The following is an 18,384-nucleotide window of genomic DNA, read 5'->3' as shown; positions in this document are numbered from 1 at the left end:
CACTCAATCACTTTACTTATTAGCCCTTCCCAAGATTTATCCTAAATTCCCATAACTTTGGAGGTTTAACTGAAATCTTTTATGCAGAACATCAATGAGTTGGGAGTACGTGTATATGAGGTTTCCCACATTCACTGCTCAAGACAAAAATTAAGGATGTTGGCTGAACAGGAACACACTCTCTCAATCCATGTTGACTGCAGTTCACTGACCCCTGACCCTCGAATTCATTCTTGATAATCCAGTTCCTTTATTTTCAAGGAGAAACCTGTCTGCAGAGCCCACTCCCAATGAAAATGGCCCTGCTTCCAGTCGCGGAACACTGCCCCAACATTCACTACCGGGACTACAATCAATTGTTACACCAGTCACGGCCTTGTCCCTTTTGGGACTCTATATTAATTATTGATTCCTCTAATAAACAAAAGAGAATGAATGGATCATTGAATATATTACCTACCTCGACTTCGCAATCTCAGTGCAACTTTGATGACTGTTAAAGGAGACTTAAATAACTTAGTTTTGATTTCTGATCTCAGAATTTAAAAACTAATTCTACATTTTGGATAATGTAAAGAACCATTAACTCTAACTGTTTAACTCAGGGTACAGTCTTCACATTTCTTTTTCTCCTCTTGTTTTAGGAACTGGTGTGCTTTTGTCAAATCCAAATTGTCCTCTACAGTGGTTTCGTGCGGAGTTGAGCGATTTGTCCAGAGAGCCTTGGAATCCTGTATGAACGGGGTGGTGAACTGCCCAAAGGTGGTGTAAGTACCAGCCCAGATATCACACTGCATGCAGCAAGTCGGTTACTGGACATGGGAGAGTGAAGGGCTTGAGCCTATAACAGTGACTGGTTTCCCCAAAGGAATGGGAGACAAGGCAATGTTGAGTGTATTAATGGAGGTGTCCAGTGGATTAGAGGATGGGGACCCTGAGAGATGCTGTGAAGCCATAAAATTGGAGATTGTGCTTTCCAGTAAGAGGGCATGTTTAGTAAGAGAGCTGAAAATTTGTATTTTATTTATTCCCATGGTTTAACCTGAACTTATAGCCGAGTTTCAACCTTATTGCACGTTTCCCGGTATGAACCTTACAGACCTTCCAGTTTCCAAACCAGGCATTCTGATGCTTTGCAACATGTGAACAGTACCACTAGCTGCTCACATGAGGCTCCAGCAATCCTGCTGTTTCGAAGTGAAACTGCTCAACAGCTCATGGATCTTCCCCCCAAGCTATTCACTGGGGCATCAGGGAGCCACGAAGAATGTGTAAGCAGCTCCATGACACTCCCAGTAACAAACATCATCTCAATTAGTCAGGGAAAAGACCTTCAGTGACAATATAGGAGGCTTGAGGTCTCGGGAAGGTAATGGATTTGATTCTGAAGTTTGAAAAAACATTAGATAGATGAGGCATGGACTTCTCAATGAGTATAAGAGTAAACTGGTAATCCATCAATATCAGAAGAGCACAGTGGCATCTGAAATTCAACCCATTTTCCTCACTATCCAGACCAGTCTGTGCTTTTCTCTCCCTCTCTCCATTTTCAGGGATTTCACTTCCCTCCAACAGCCTACATGGCCATGAGGTCCCCCAAAACTCTGTCACTGCACCAAGTCCCACTTACCTATCACCTCCATGCCCACTGATCCAGTTTTAATACTCACCTCCTCATGTTCAAACCCTGCAATCCTCCCTATCTGTGAAACCTCCTCCGGCCCGATGAACCTTCAGGCTCTCTGCGCTCCTGACTGGCCTCTTGAGAATCTTTGATTTTAATTGCTCCATCATTGGCTATCCTGCATACAGATGTTCTGGTCCTAAGCTCTGGAATTCCTCCCCTAAACTTTTCCACTTCTCTAACGCTTGCCTCTTTAAGACAACTTTTAAATTAAAAAATATTCTTTTTGATCAAGGCTTTGGTCATTGGCCTCAATATTTCAGCTTCTGCTATGCTTTGATTGTGCGTTTGTAAATTAGCTTTTAAGACTTTAAAGATGCAAATTGTTGTTTAGGTACCAACTGGCTCTAAGACCCATGTACAAGATGAAGCAGATGATTGTAACATCCTTAGAGTGGAAATGCTGTCCTGAGTATACAGGATCCAACTGTGAACACAAAGGTAAACCTCAGCTTTATAATTCTGAAGCGCTGTACTTCAACAAATGGTTTCCACAACCAGGCTACAAAACTACCTCTTTGTGGCTAACTGTGCTAGATGGGAGATATGATCGATGCAAGATTCAGTGATTGTGCAAAAGCTGAGGGGCAATGGATACATTGTTTAAGACAGATACCTAGAGATCATTAAGCACAAGATACATCTGGAGAATTGAAAGCTTTTGTGGTATAATGGTAGCATCTATATCTTTCAGCCAGAACACATGGGTTCAAGGGATGCATCATAACATCTCTGAACAGTCTGGGATGGAAAATACGCACAAGCTGAGACACTCAAAATTGGTAGCATTGCTGGTCCCAGTTTCAGAAATGTGATCTGCACTTTGATGTACTGATGGCCTGTGCTAATCTAGCAGTCCAAGGGACACGTCACTAGTGTTACTTAAAGGACTGACCAACAATGAGCAGCAGAAGGGCAGTGTTGGTGGATTGTGTTTGGAGGGGCTCTAAGGACTTGCCGCATATTTTCTGGAAGAGAATGAATTTGATGGTCTAATTCTGGATGAAGTTTGAGATGTGGTTCACTGCCTCTGGGTTGACAATATTGCCCAGTTTAGTATAATACAGGTTGGACCTGGAGGAACACAGCAGGCCAGGCAGCGTCACAGGAGCAGGAAAATTGACATTTTTGGTCGGGACCCTTCTTCTGCTCCTCTGATGCTGCCTGGACTGTTGTGCTCCTCCAGCTCCACACCGTGTTATCTCTGAGTCCAGCATCGGCACTTCTTACTGTAACTAAGTTTAGCATGTTGCAGGGGCTGCGAATTTGTTATAACGTTCCATCTTTATATTCTTTGAAAACCTGTAAAGAGTGATTTTCACAAGAGACAAATATGCACAACTTAATAAAATCTTCAAATACAGAACATGCATTCCAATGCAAAAACCAAGTTTTCTATTAACATTTTACTTTAAAATCACAGATTAGTGAAGATTACACTCCATGAATGGAAGGATATGCAGTAAGCAATGGATGGATGTGAATTGATTGAAAACTGGACTTTAATTGAACTTTCTCAAAAGAGAGACTACAGTGACGTTAGTTCAACACCAGCTCCTTGGTGTGAATCTACCTGTTAATCCTTTCTCTGTGCAATGCGCAATAGAAAGATGGTGACGAGGCTGGGATGGAATTTTCTTCTATGTTTCATTTCAGCTGTTCAGGATAAAGGGTACTTTGACACTTGGAAATCCTAAAGCCAATTTTGAGGAAATTTGAGAGATCTGAAAGTTCGCTACTTTTGTGCAAATCATGCTCAGTGACGAGTTAGCAGTGTGTGTGTGTGTAATTGAAGAAATGGCACAAACAGTGAGTGGAATTACTTCATTGCCAGTGAGGCAAAAGGGGCAGAAATCACACCAGTGTCCATTCAGGGGAGTTTCATTCAGGGTTTCTCTCTGTGGGCACTGGTTGGTTTTCTGTCATTGTTCTCTGCAGCTCCCCTCATTAGCTAGGCCTCAGGCCTCTACAGTGCCCCTCTCATTACATTTTTCCTCTTGCCATGGCCAGGACGTCTTGGTATTCCCAGTGCCAGTGCCATTTTTAAAGTTGGACTGTGTGTCTGGTCAAGTGCTGCCAGTCAGGAGTTATCCTTCAGAGCGCACGTAGTGGGGGCCAGAGGTGGGAGACAAAAGAGGTGTGTCTGAGGATGCAGCTGACACTTCAAGAAATGCAAGAGTTCACTCAGAAACGTATCAAACTACCCAGGTTAGCCACTATATCTCAGAACCCTGCTGTTTCCCCCATGCTCAGTGTAACCTATCATCTTCTCATTGCTTGACATGGAAATATCACATCGTGGAAAGCCTTCAACAGGTGAAAATGTTCACTTTTATTCAGCAACAGCAAAAGCAAAGGTTTCAAAAACACAAACAAAGGCTGCATTTCTTCTGGGAACAGATGGGGATCTGTCTTTCAAACAAATCAACAAGTGATCACTTCACCTACCGAGACTAGGTGCCGGCTCAGCTTCATTTGGTTTGTGGTAACCAGCGCTCTATCATGCAGAAGGTGGTGTTCTTCCTGCTCCTCCTCAGAGGTCTATAGTTACGCTGCCAGCTCTACAGCCTCCATCACCCCTGTCATTGCCTGATCCAGTTGTAAGACCACAGCGTATGAGGATTATCTAGCACTATCCGTCTGGAGTCTACTGAAAATACCCCTCTCCCACCTTCAGGAGGCCATCATTTGCTCTGTGAAGAATGGGCAGCATTGGATCTTTGCTTAATCTCAGTCAGGGGGAGGGGACCATTGTTCCAGAGAGTAATCCTTATCTCCAAGTAACTATTCTTTGTAAGGCACCCAGCCCTCAATGGCTTACCATGATCGACCCTACAGCGGGACATGGAAGACTCTGACAAGGAAGGCCATGGAATATCTCCATGTGGAACTTTGACACATTCTATTGGATGCAGCACCAGTCTTGAAACCGGGACTTTTAGTGAATACAATACAAGCCCGTGTCATGTAAATGTAGTGGGAGACTGTAATTACTGTATAGCTGCTGAAACTATGTCCCGAGAAAGGCAGCGTTGTATATAAGAACACATTGGCGATTCAAGGTGAGGGGGCATCAGGTCTGTGCCTTTTTCTAACCTAAGATCATGGATTGTCTTTGTGAATTGCAGCCAACAAGTGCTGCTTTTTAGGTCACCTGGGATTAATTCTGATCATTGCTGTCTCTGAACCAATCTGTGCTGATCAATAATGTAGTGTCCAGGATGTATATTCCACACAGTCAGAAACTGCTGATGTTTCACATGCAGGGTGCAAGTATTACTATTGTCCTTAACTTGTCCTGTGAAAGAGCCTGATTCATGCAATTGTCCTTAGAAAGGCCTCACATCACCCTTAAATACAGCCCACAGGCTCAAACAGGAAAAACACACACTAACTGTGCTCGCTCCGGTGTCTCCCAGCCATTCCCCGTTTCCAGGGCACATTCCTGATCTGTAGGAGGATGGAAAGCAAAGCAGGAGGCACTCAGGCTCTGCCTGGTTACCAGGTCACCACCCCCTCCCCCACCCCCCACCATCTTTCTCCAAACTGTTGTCTCCCTATCTACCTCGTTCTCCACACTTTCAACAAGCCTCTTTGAACTGTGGCTCCATCGCCCAACATCACTCCAAGCCCTGGCCCTCCAGCTTAATCATCCAGACTCTGGTGCAGCACTGCCCCCTGCTGTACCCCATTATCCCCCTAGTACACGGTTGTCTCCCTGTCACTGATATGTGGAGTTGTCCCTCTCTTCACAATTACTGTCTCCTCTACACCCCAGCACGCAGCCTCCAAGTCCCAGGCCCAAAGAAGGGTCACATTAACTCTGATTCGTTTCTTGACAGATGCTGCCAGACCTGCTGAGCTTTTCCAGCAACTTGTTTCTGTCCCAGTTTCTTGGCTATAGGGGTGACTCCTGATAACACTTCTCCCCTCCTAACTTTCATCGAGCTGACTGCCAAGATGGGTCATACCCACCCCCAACTGTCCTGGACAGATATCTCTGACTAATGACTGACCACAGCCTTGACTGATCTCTACGCAGCTCCCTAGTTGAATGACCATGACTCCCTGGGTGCGCTGGATCCATTGGCCTAGCTGTGACCCACTCCCCAGATTGTAGTGATATCTACCCCCTGACTGCGAGTGTCCCACATGGTTGACCATGTCCAAGCTCCTGAGCTGATACTGGACACTGCCCTTGACTTACTGTAGTGGGACCCCATCACTGGGGGTTCCTCCCCTTAGACTTGAGACATGGCCATTCGGCTGAAGCACACAACATTAGGCTGGCATATGGTGTGATGGATGGTGCACAGTACCATACAGTAACATACACTTCTTTGACTTCATCACTGACAACCACGACAAGCTGCCTGGCCTTATGTCTGTGCTAAATGGAAAGGCAAGACCGAGAATCTGTGATAATTCAGATTGGTGCAATGTGAGTGTGAGCGAAGAGCCCTGAGATATACTCTGGTTGAATCCATGAATTCACAAAAGTGTCCAGGCAGCAGCATTTTTAATGAAAGCTGCTGGTATGTTCCAACATGCAGCATTGAAGTGAAACACCACAAATAAATGGATCAAAACTGTGACACAAGGTTGTATGGCTAGACAGGTATCTGTACAATGCCAGCCTCCATGCATGACGTATTGGTGGTCTCTGTCCATGGAATGTGCCCCAAGACATTAGTGACTGACTCCAAGAGGGAAAACCGAAGGAGCAAGCTGTGAGGATGGAGTTACCTGGGAGGTGCTTTAACCTTCACATGAGGAATTATCACTGTCTAGTTTCTGTGCAGCAGGTGGGAAACTGCACATCAATGAGGTGAGGTTGGCATGTTAATGCACACAAAAGGATGTAAATAAGCCTCAGTGTGCTCAGTAGTCTGGTTCTTGTCTTGACCTGGTTGAAAAATTGGACTTTCTTTCCTCATTGTCGAGAAACACATTTTTCCAATCCAGCCAGAAATCCTCGACTGATTCCAGACTCTCCTTGGCTTCAGGTTAAACATGGGCGAGGAAACCTCCTGCTGATTACCACATACAGTCCTCCCTCAGCTGATGGATCAGTGTCTCCTCAATGTTGAACAACACTGAGAGGAAGCACGGAGGATGGTAAGGGCACAAATGTATTTGGGGGGGAATTTCAATGTCCACCACCAAGAGTGGCCTGGCAGTAGCACTACTGATCGAGCTGGTTGGGTCCTAAAGGCCATAGGAGCTATGCTGGTTCTGCAGCAGATGGTGAGGGAACCAACAAGAGGGGAAGATGAAGTAATTTAGTGTGGAGCTGGAGGAGCACAGCAGGCTGCAGCATCAGAGGAGCAGGAAATCTGGAGGAGCACAGCAGGCCAGGGAGCATCAGAGGAGCAAGAAATCTGGAGGAGGACAGCAGGCCAGGCAGCATCAGAGGAGCAGGAAATCTGGAGGAGCACAGCAGGCCAGGGAGCATCAGAGGAGCAGGAAATCTGGAGGAACACAGCAGGCCAGGCAGCATCAGAGGAGCAGGAAATCTGGAGGAACACAGCAGGCTGGAGAGCATCAGAGGAGCAGAAATCTGGAGGAGCACAGCAGGCCAGGGAGCATCAGAGGAGCAGGAAATCTGGAGGAACACAGCAGGCCAGGGAGCATCGGAGGAGCAGGAAATCTGGAGGAACACAGCTGGCCAGGGAGCATCGGAGGAGCAGGAAATCTGGAGGAACACAGCAGGCCAGGGAGCATCGGAGGAGCAGGAAATCTGGAGGAACACAGCAGGCCAGGCAGCATCGGAGGAGCAGGAAATCTGGAGGAACACAGCAGGCCAGGGAGCATCAGAGGAGCAGAAGAAGGGTCCTGACCCAAAACGTCAAATTTCCTGTTCCTCTGATGCTGCCTGGCCTGCTGTGTTCACACTGTGTTGTTCCTGACTCCAGCATCGGCAGTTCTTGCTTTCTCTGAGGGGAAACATGCTTCAGCTCATCCTCACCAATCTGCCAGTCGCAGCTGCGTCTGTATCAGTAAGAACGACCATCGCACAGTCCTTGTGGAGATAAAGTCCGGCCTTCACATTGAGAATAACTTCCTATCATCTGGTGTGGCACTATCACTGTGCTAAGTGGGTCAGATTTCAAAGAGGTCTAGCATCCATGAGGCACTGTGGGCTGTCAGAGCAGCAGAATTGTACTCCGGCACAATCTGCAACTTCATGGCCCACCATATCCCCCACTCAACCATTACCACCAAGCCAGGGGATCAACCCTGGTTCAATGGAGAGTGCAGGAGGGCATTCAGGAGCAGCACCAGGTATCAACCTGGTGAAGCCACCAAACAGGACTACTTGCACGCCAAACAGCATAAGCAGCAAGTGATAGACAGAGCTAAGCAATCCCACAACCAACATATTAGTCTTGCCACATCCAGTTGTGAATGGTGGTGGCCAATTAAACAACGCACTGGAGGAGGAGGCTCCATAAATATCCCCATCCTTAATAATGGAAGAGCCCAGCACATCAGATAAGGCTGAAACATTCACAGCAATCTTCAGCCAGAAGTGCTGAGTGGATGATCCATCTTGGCCTCCTCCAGTGGTCCCCAGCATCACAGATACCAGTCTTCAGCCAATTCGATTCACTCCACATGATTGGTTGGAGTACTGAAGATTTGTGCTCCAGAGCTTGCCGCTGCCTTAGCCAAGCTGTTGCAGTACGGTTACAGCACGGGTACCTACCCGACAATGTGGAAAATTGCCCAAATATGTCCTGTACCTAAAAAGCAGGACAAATCCAACCTGGCCCATCAGTCTCCTCTCGATCAGCAGTAAAGTGATGGAAGGTGTCAGTAACAGAGCTATCAAGCAGCACCTGCTCAGCAATAACCTGCTCAGTGACGCCAGGGCCACTCCGCTCCTGATCTCATTACAGCCTTGGTTCAAACAGGGACAAAAGAGCTGAATTCCAGAGGTAGGATGAGAGTGATAGCCCTTGATATCAAGGCTCATTCGACCAAATGTGGCATCAAGGAGCCCTAGCAATGCTGGAACCGATGGGTGTCAGGGGACCAAATCTCTGGTGGTTGGAGTCACACCTAACACATAGGAAGATGCTCTGCAGGAGTTCCTCAGGGTGGTGCCCAAGGCCCAACCATCTTCAGCTGCTTCATCAATGACCTTTCCTCCATCATAAGGTCAGAAATGGGGATGTTCGCCAGTTATTGCACAATGTTCAGCGCCATTTGTAACTCCTCAGATACTGAAGCAGTTTGTATTCACATGCAACAAGGTCTCGATAACATCCAGGCTCGGGCTGACAAGTGGCAAGTGACATTCATGCCACACAAATGCCAGGCAATGACCATCACCAATAAGAGACTATTTAATTACCGCCCCCTGAAATTCAATGGTGTTACCATCACTGAATTCCCCACTATCAACATCTGGGGGTTACCATTGACCAGAAACTCAACTGGGCTCATCACATAAACAGCGTGGGCTGCAAGAGCCGGTCAGAGGCTAGGAATACTGCACCAATAACACACCTCCTGACTCCCCTGAGCCCGTCTGCCATCTACAGGGCACCGGTCAGGAGTGTGATGGAATATTCCCCACTTGCCTGGAGGAGTGCAGCCCCAACAACACTCAAGAAGCTTGGCACCACTGGACAAAGCTGCCTCTTGAATGGCACTACATCCACAAGCATCCACTCCCCCCACCACCGATACTCAGTAGCTGCAGTGTGTACTATCTACAAGATGCACTGCAGAAATTCACCAAAGATCCTCACACAGCACCTCCCAATCACATGACCACTTCCATCTAGAAGGACGAGGGTAGCAGAAATAAGAGAACGGCACTCCCCGAAAGTTTTCAAGCCACTTACCATCCTGACTTGGAAATATATCACCGTTCCTTCACTGTTGCTGGGTCAAAATCCTGGAATTCCCTCCCTCAGGGCATTGTGGGTCAAACACAGCAGGTGGACTGTAGCAGTTCAAGAAGGCAGCTCCCCACCACCCTCTCAAGGGCGATTCGGGACAGGCAATAAATGCTGGCCAAAATGGAAGTTGCTGGAAAAACTCAGCAAGGGTCTGAGGAAAGGTCACCACACCCAAAACTTTAAATGATTTCTTTTCACAGATGCTGCCAGACCTGCTGAGCTTTTCCAGAAACTTCTGTTTTTGCTCCTGATTTACAGCAACCGCAGATCTTTCGGTTTTTCTAAATAAATGCTGGTCAGCCAGCAGTGCCTACATCCCAAAAATAAATTGAAAAAAAACTCACTATTGGCCACGGCATTCAGGGGTGGGAAAGTTCTGCTCCTAAGTGTCCCAAACAGGAAGGAATTGGCTGAAGGAGAAATGGTTAGACTGTACCATGCTATTTAATGTAAGGATCAGTGAAGAGTAACTCTGACATTCAGGTAGTGCTAAAAGTTATCTTTAGCCAAGGAGGAAATCATAAAATCAGGATCACAAGGCCGAAGGACAAAGTACAGCTGATATTCTGAAAGACTAGGCTAATGTACTCTGCACAGTCAAGCAGTAAATAAAGAGCAAGAATGATTAGAAAGAACATGGTCAAAAACATGAACAACCTTGGGAATGACTATACATTATCTTCTTCAAAGGGGAATGGAAGCTGGAGCTTGCCTCGGGCGATAGCTACAGCAAGTTGGGAAATGTCGAGTCTACGCTCAATATCACGTACCAAAACTATTGAGGTTTTGAGAAGCTGGTTTGCAATTTCTAGTGTGCCAAAGGAGTTGGTGCGAGATATTGATTGAGAGTTTACATCAGAAGAGTTGGAAATATTTCTGAGTGGAAAAGGAGTCATCTGTAGAGAGAGGTACACAGCTTCTGGGTGTGAGATGTGGATGTGAGCAAGGGTGTAGATGATGGTCCAGTTGATAGGCACGAGTCCCCAGGTCTAGGGATGGCTGTTGGTGTCGTGCCTGGATGTGTTGCATTGAGTACGTGAGAGATTGATAGTGCAGCGGGGAGCAGCTATCATTTGAAGGTGCATTCGCTCACGTGTAGTCATTAACTTATTCCGACACTGTTAGCAGGTCTTTGGGTGCAGGCCTCTCTGCCACTTGCCATTGCTTTCTGCATGTTGTCCTGCCACCACTCCACTCCACTCCCACCGGCAGAAACATGGTGTCTCTCCAGACACTGCTGCCAGCACAAAGGCAGAATCAGGAATGGCAGAGCTCCCTACCTTCGCACGCTGGGCAGCCAATTAGATGCATAAGAACAAGGAGCAGGAGAAGGCCATTCAGCCCCTCAAGCCTGCTGTGCCATTTAATACAATCGTGGCTGATCTCACCTTGGCCTCAACTCCAGTTTCTTGCCCATTCCCCATAACCTTTCAACTAATGAAAAATCTATCCATCCCCTCCTCAAATTTACTTAGTATCTCAGCAGCTGCCATACGTGGGGTAGAGTGCTGTGCCCAGATTTATGACCTTTGAGGGACATTTGGCTGGTTGATTAATACCGGGGTTTTCCACGCTGAGTGACTCTGTGTGCCCACAATAATTGTCCTTTGAGGTGGGCTACTATGCCATTTAGTTGCACAAAGAATGATTAATTTCAAGAAAAATGGCCCAGTGCAACCTCTCTGAGGAGAACTAATGGCATCTTTTTCAAGGCAGCACAGGATAAACAGTAAATGTGTCCTTCCCTGTCCCTACTTCCTGAGAGCGCACTTTTAAAACTGGCCTTTTGCAAGCCCAGGAACAGATTGGCAGCCCACTGTTACAGTGATCAGGCTGAGTACCAATCCCTGGAATGTCGTTGGCTCAAACAGTTGTCAGGATCACCAAATGATTGATAGCGGAAAAGTACATCAATGAAAACTTGACATCGCCAAGACACTCCTCTGCTAGTCCAGGCAAGTGCAAGATGCTCTGGGTACAGGCTTGCTCCAAGAACTGGCATTGGATTTGTCAAATGCATGGTGAGAAATGCTCTGCAGAATGCAAAGATTATTAGAGACGTGTACAACACAATGCATCAAACACACACCAGAATGTACAACTTGAAGACCAACTACATTAGCACAGAATTGCTGAAGCCCGTTGGATATTTAAGATGAGAAAAGGGGCAGGGCTTACTCAATTAATGGTAGGGCCGTGGGTAGTGTTGTGGGCCAGAGTGGCCTTGGAGTTCAGGTACATAATTCTTTGAAGTTTGCATCTCATATTGACAGGGTGTTTAAAAAGGCATTTAGCACGCTTGCCTTCACTGCTCAGTCTTTTCAGTAAAGGAGGTTAGATGTCATATTGAAATTGTAGAGGATATTGGTGAGGCCCCTTCTGGATTACAGTGTCCAGTTCTGGTTGCCCTTTTGTAGGAAGGATATTATTAAGCTGGAGAGAGTTCAGAAGAGATTTACCAGGATGTTACTGGGCATAGAGGACTGAGTTATAAAGAATGGCTGGATAGGCTGGGATATTTTTCACTGGAGCGTAGGAGGTTGAGAGGCGATGTCGTAGAGGTTTGTAAAATAATGAAAGGGTTAGATAGGGAAATAGTATGTGTCTTTTCCCTAGGATGGGGGATTTCAAGATTAGGGGACACATTTTTAAGGTGAGAGGAGAGATTTAAAAAGATGTGAGGGGGAAATTGTTTTACACAGAAGGTGGTTCGCGTGTGGAATGAACTTCTTGAGGAAGTGTTGGATGTGGCTACAGTTAGAATATTTAAGAGACGCTTCAATAAGTTCATGAATAGGAAAAGTTTGGAGAAATATGGGCCAGGAGTGGGCAGGTAGAACTAGTTTTGTTTGGGATTATGTTCAGCACAGACTTGTTGGACCGAAATGACTCTATGAAACTTTCCAGTGGCTCCCCAGAATTGACAGTAGCCAGCTTAATAGCTGGGAGCAGGCCGAGGGAGAAGGGCTTCAGTGAGACCAACAGCGCTTCCTCCCTGTGGGGGTATAAATGGAGTCTACTGATACTTAGTGGAGGAACTGCCTCACTTTTGTTCAACAAATTGACCTTCTTGCCAGGGGCATCTCCCTCTGAACATCCCAAATAGTGACAGTGTCCACACGCCCTCCCACCCAGCCCGTACACAGAAATTGTTCCAGCAGCTCTCGGCTCCTGTAACTGTAGCCTGCCCTTCAACACAAGTTCCAGGCTGATACTCTATTGCAGCACTGAGGAAGGGCTGCACTGTGGGAGTCTCTGGCTTTACAATGACATATTAAACTGAAAACCCCTGTGGGAACATTCCAAAGAAGTGTGTGGGAGTTTCCCCTTCACATTTTGACCAATATTTATCCCTGAATCAGTCCCCAACCCCAGATTCTTAGCTCTGTGAGGAACTGACAGGGTTAGAACTGGGGAATACCTCGAGCACCACCCACTATGAAAGGATTTGGTGGGAGAGCTGGTTGTTTAAAACAGGAGCCTATTCTCATTAAACTAGAAACTGATTTCCTCACTCATGCCAGGCCTGTACATCCTGTGTCTCCTCCCACCATCCCACCTCCCCCACCACCACCATCCCTTAATAAAGGACGATGGTGGCAGCAAACCTGTGCCATGGTGAGTAAGATTTCTGACGGCCACATCCAACATAGCGCTCTGTTGCTGAGATGACAGTAACCATGGTGCTGCCCGTGAGATCTTGCTGTGTACAACTTAGCTGCAACACTTTGTGTGTTAAAACAGTGAAAATTCTTCATAAAAACTTCGCTGACTGTGGAATGTTTTAGGATGCCCTGTACAGTGCTACACAAATTCAAGTCTTTCTTTTTAGTATTTTTATTTTAATTTTTTTTAATTTCAAAACTGTAGAAAGTCTACTAAGCAGAAAAAAAGCCATTCAGCCAATTGAGTCTGCACTAATCCTCTGAAGAGCAAACAAACCAGACGCACACCCTCCATACACTCTAGATTTTTTTACCGTGGCCAATCCAACTAACCTGCACATCATTGGGCTGTGGGAGGAAACTGGAGCACCCAGAAGAAACCCCTGCAGACATGGGGAGAATGTGCACATATTATCTGACACACTAGAAAACACGGACATGTAGGTCACCTACAACAGAAAACACGGTCTGAATGGCATCACGTGACATGTTTTGTCTTTTTCCCTAGTTCCAATGGAGCTGATTGCAACAGGCTCTCTGGAGAAGACACTGGGAGAACAGCAAACAGTCAAAGCGATCATAAATCCAAGTAAGTTCCAATGCAGGAAAATAATTTGGGCTGGGGGGTTAATGCGACTTGTGGCAAAACCGTAGTATCCCTATGTCTGAGCCAGGAGATCTGGGTTCAAGTCCCACCTGTCCCAGGGGTACTTAATAACATCTCTGAATAGATTGACTATAAATTGGCTTTTTTCCCTACTGTAACTGGGTTTGTTTTATTAATTTATGAGTGAACAATGGATATTCAGCTGTGTTTTCCAACCAAGTAACCAGGATTGGCCTCAAAAAGGAGCAGCAAAATTGTCACTTTTTATTTGAGAAGTGGATATCCCAGAGCTCTTCAGATTCCTGGGATTGCCATCAACCATAAACTGAACTGGACTAGTCCTGTGACCACAATGCATGAGTCAGGATTATGATGGAATATTCTCTGCTTGCTTGGAGGGGTGCAATTCTAACAACACGCAAGAAGCTTGACATCATCCAAGACAAAGCAGCTTGCTTGATTAACACCACATCCACAAACACCCACTCACTCTAACACCCTGACACTCAGCAGCAGCAGTGTTTACCATCAGGAAGATTACTGCAGCAACTCCATAAGCTTCCTTTGACAGCATCCTCTACAAAACAACAAAGGTAGCAGGTGCTTGGAAAACAAGATGTAGAGCTGGACGAACACAGCAGGGCAAGCAGCATCAGAGGAGCAGGAAGGCTGGTGTTTCTGGCCTAGACCCTTCCTCAGTTAAAGAATTTTTCTGAAGAAGGGTCTAGGCCCGAAATGTCAGCTTTTGTGTTCCTGAGATGCTCCTTGGCCTGCTGTGCTCATCCAGCTTCACACCTTGTTATCTCAGATTCTCCAGCATCTGCAGTTCCTACTATTTCTGAGATGCTTGGACCCACCAGTTTTCCCCACTAAGTTAAACACCGCACTGATCTGGGACTACATTGCTGTTCTGTCGCCGTTAATGGGTCAAATTCCTGGAATTCCCTCGCAAGTGGCATTCTGGGTGAACTAGTACCGCATGGGCTGCAGCAGTTTGAGAAAGTGGTGAACCATGAGTTTCTCAAGGACAGTAGGAGACAGGCAATGGGCCTAGCCAATGACACCTACATACCATGAATATATTCTTAATAAGAGGTAGATTAGCAAACAAAAATGGTTTTGATAAATCTTTCAGAAGTGTCATTTTAAATGCTAGGCCATTGCAACAGGATCTAGCCCTTTCAAATTGGAATCAAAGCTTGTATTCCAGATGATAAACTCCTGGCTCTAAAATTGATTGGGGCACATTCATATTTTATAACTGTTTACAGTTGACATTTAACCATCTTTTGAACATACGGACGAGCCTAAGATCATGAAGTAGAGTTCAATCTCCCACCAGCATCAGACCATTACAAACATGAAGGGAAATCGAGGCTAAACAGGAGGCATTTATGTATTTATATGGACTTAAGACTCTGACTTGGATTGTTCTGAGGAATCCTTCTGCTTCTTTTCCTGAGACTTTCTTCCCCTAAAGACATCCTTTCTTCTAGAAACGATCCACTTGACTGCTCCAGCTGCTCTTCTTCAATATTGCCACCTGCTGCTGGGGGCCCCAGCCCAATTGTTCAACCTCTCTGCTCAGTGTTCTCCCTCACCATTGCCACCTGCTGCTGGAGATTCAGTTGCAGCAATTCAGAGCATGTGTTATTTGGTTTGATGCAATATTTATAGTTAACCCTGAGATTGTCAGTGTTGCTGGCCACAAGCTAATCATGGAAGGTATGATAGAATTTCGTGGTGGAGAGGATGAATATAAATAAGAATGTGTAGATTAAAGTGATATATATAGACTCTGAAGACTGGGGTAACATGAGAATGCTCATGCAAGTTCTATGAAGACAGTACCAGACTCCATGCAATGTTACAATATTCAATACTTTATTTGATTGACAGTAAGGACTAATGTCTAGGAATGATTTGTGCCTGAAACTTGAGATATATATAACAGGTGCAAACAAAACAATATCATCCACTGTGCCAAGGTTGGATATAAGAGACATTCTGAAATATCTAATCCATGGCAAAATACAACGTGTTTGATTCATAGACAGAGGTTTTCTGGTTTTAATGAACATCCCAGTCTGTGACCCTCAGTGAAACTTCATGGTAAAGGATCAGATCACAAACCTATTTCAAAGGGAGACTGGGTGGGGGGAGGTCAGCTATATTTGATTTGAGAATGCTGATTGGGGTACAGGAATTGGGATGATGCTCCTGGACTGTGCTATGGCTAAGATTAATGTTGATGCTGAGTGAAAAATGTAGAAAAGCATTCCATCCCTCATTGCTATCCTCCCTGATCTTCATGAAAACAAACTCCAAAGGATTAAACAACCATGGACAGCTTTTGAGAAGAACCAAGAAAGCTAGTGTTTGTAGGTACCTGGATAATGTAACTTCCCATACTATGGACTGGGTCTACCAGTGCTGGGATTTAACAACTTAGCATGGGGTTTTCCTACTTAAAATAGACTTGCTGGATCCCGGTCACCAGCCCAATGGAAACACAATGATTCCTCCTGTTGCTTTGTGACCCTGCCCTAGTCTCTGCTCTTACTGTCTCACAGGACAGAGATGAGGGAGACAGATTGTAGAAGTGGTTAGGCTTAGTAGTGAAACTTTGAACATTCGTAAAGGGCTCCTCAAGGTCACTGTAGGAATGATGTTCTCCCCAGGCTTGATGGGGAAGGGTCTGGAACCAGGAGACACCATCTCAGAAGGAGGGGGAAGCCATTTAGGACTGAGATAGAGAGGAATCTCTTCATTCATCTTTGGAATTCCCTATCATGGACGGTTGTCTATACTCAGTCTCTGATGTTTCCACAAGTTAGAGATCAATAGCTTTCTGATGGGGATAGTGAGGGAAAATGACTTTGAAATCAATAATGATCTAGTCGAATCTTGGTCCAGGCTTAATGGCGAAATGGCCAACTGCTGCTTCCATTTCCTGTACTGTATTGTGAATATAATTAATTGCTAAAGAAATCAGAGCCAACTGAAGCTGGAACATTACTGTATAATTTCTTCCATTCGGTTTAAAGACTTTGTTAAAGTTACCAGGAATTAGATTCAGATTCAGAAACACAGATATAGCCTGCCTCTGTCTCAGAGGCCTGTGGGTCTACTTGGCTGGAGTGAAGTTTAGAGAATCAGGTGGAGAGATAGCTGTAGATTGTTAATTCTTCTGTTTGAAAGATCTGGAGCATTGGGAGTTTGAGCTGTTAAACTCTGAATTCACCCACATTCCCACGGTCTTGGGAGTGGGAGTAGAACCCTTGCCTCAGGATCAGTAAGTTAACAGAGGGGAAGGAGTTTAAGAACAGTCAGAACAGGAAAACACTTTCTAGATAATAAAGTACGAAGCTGGATGAACACAGCAGGTCAAGCAGCATCTCAGGAGCATAAACCTGACGTTTTGAGCCTAGACCCTTCATCAGAGAGGTCGAAACGTCAGCTTTTGTGCTCCTGAGATGCTGCTTGGCCTGCTGTGTTCATCCAGCTCCACACTTTATTATCTTGGATTCTCCAGCATCTGCAGTTCCCATTATCTCTGATACAAGGAAAACACTTTCTGTCCTTTTGGCCTACTCACAGCTGGTCTGTAACCCAAAATCCATTTCCCTACTGTCTGCCGATTGTGCACAAATATCAACTAACAAAATCTTTCGCTCACAGTCTTGACCCCCCAGCATTTACACCTTTGTTTGAGAGATGGAATGTCAGACATCCATTGGGTTATGGACCAGACCACCCACCCCCTTAAAATATACTAAAATAGCCTAGACCCTAACCTTTTTCTTATTTTAAAGTTAAGTGTAAGGGGCTATGTTCCAGATGCAATTCGATTGGTCAAACTGCTTGACTTTAAGCAGTGCATGTTTAATTTTTAGACTAAATAAAAACCCAAAATAGGGAAGGGGATGGGGTAGAGAGTAAATGATAAGATAGAGCCCAAAGAGAGAGAGAGAGAGAGAGTGACAGTTGCACAGACAAAGGAGTTGCTAACGATCAGGCTGGGAGGGGGAATAGTTGTTAATGACTAACAACGGGGGTGGGGGGGCGTGTGAGCAATGGCAGGCTATGTGGCAACAAGGCCTGGTGTGTGGGGTGGTGAGGCTGGGACATGGGAGAGTTTAGGCCCTAACTTTATTGAACTCAATATTGAGTTTGGAGGGCTTTAGGGTCCCCAGGCGAAAAATGAGGTGTTGTTCCTTCAGATTGCATGAGACTTCACTGGAACACTGCAGCAAGCCCGAGACAGAGACAGAGACAGAGACGTTGGCCAGGGAGCAGGGTGGTTTGTTGAAGTGGCAGGCAACAGGTAGTTCAGGGTCTTTTTTGCGAGCAGAATGTAGATGTTCTGCGAAGCGATCACCCAGTCTATGCTTTGTTTCCCCAACATAGATGAGACCGTGTATGAGCAGCAAATGCAACAAATCCCAGCCCCTCCCTTGTCCACCTTCTTCAGGGACCAGTTCCTATTTTCTGCATATAAACCAACGTTTTTGC

At 45.8% G+C, this 18,384-nt stretch overlaps 1 protein-coding gene across 2 annotated transcripts in view; it reads left to right on the top strand.

The window, feature by feature from the left end:
* mmrn2a (multimerin 2a) overlaps nucleotides 1–18,384 on the top strand; it is a 46,220-nt gene that overhangs the window by 13,346 nt on the left and 14,490 nt on the right. For both annotated transcript variants that reach the window (XM_048563546.2, XM_048563545.1), the window contains exons 2-4: nucleotides 645–767; nucleotides 2,019–2,125; nucleotides 13,771–13,851. In XM_048563546.2, coding sequence (XP_048419503.1) covers nucleotides 645–767; nucleotides 2,019–2,125; nucleotides 13,771–13,851 — 311 coding nt within the window. The remainder of the gene's footprint in view (nucleotides 1–644; nucleotides 768–2,018; nucleotides 2,126–13,770; nucleotides 13,852–18,384) is intronic.

Source organism: Stegostoma tigrinum, chromosome 37 (assembly GCF_030684315.1).
Source record: "Stegostoma tigrinum isolate sSteTig4 chromosome 37, sSteTig4.hap1, whole genome shotgun sequence".
Lineage (NCBI taxonomy): Eukaryota > Metazoa > Chordata > Chondrichthyes > Orectolobiformes > Stegostomatidae > Stegostoma > Stegostoma tigrinum.
Note: the sequence above shows the minus strand (reverse complement) of the source record. Positions and strands in the feature narration are given on the sequence as shown.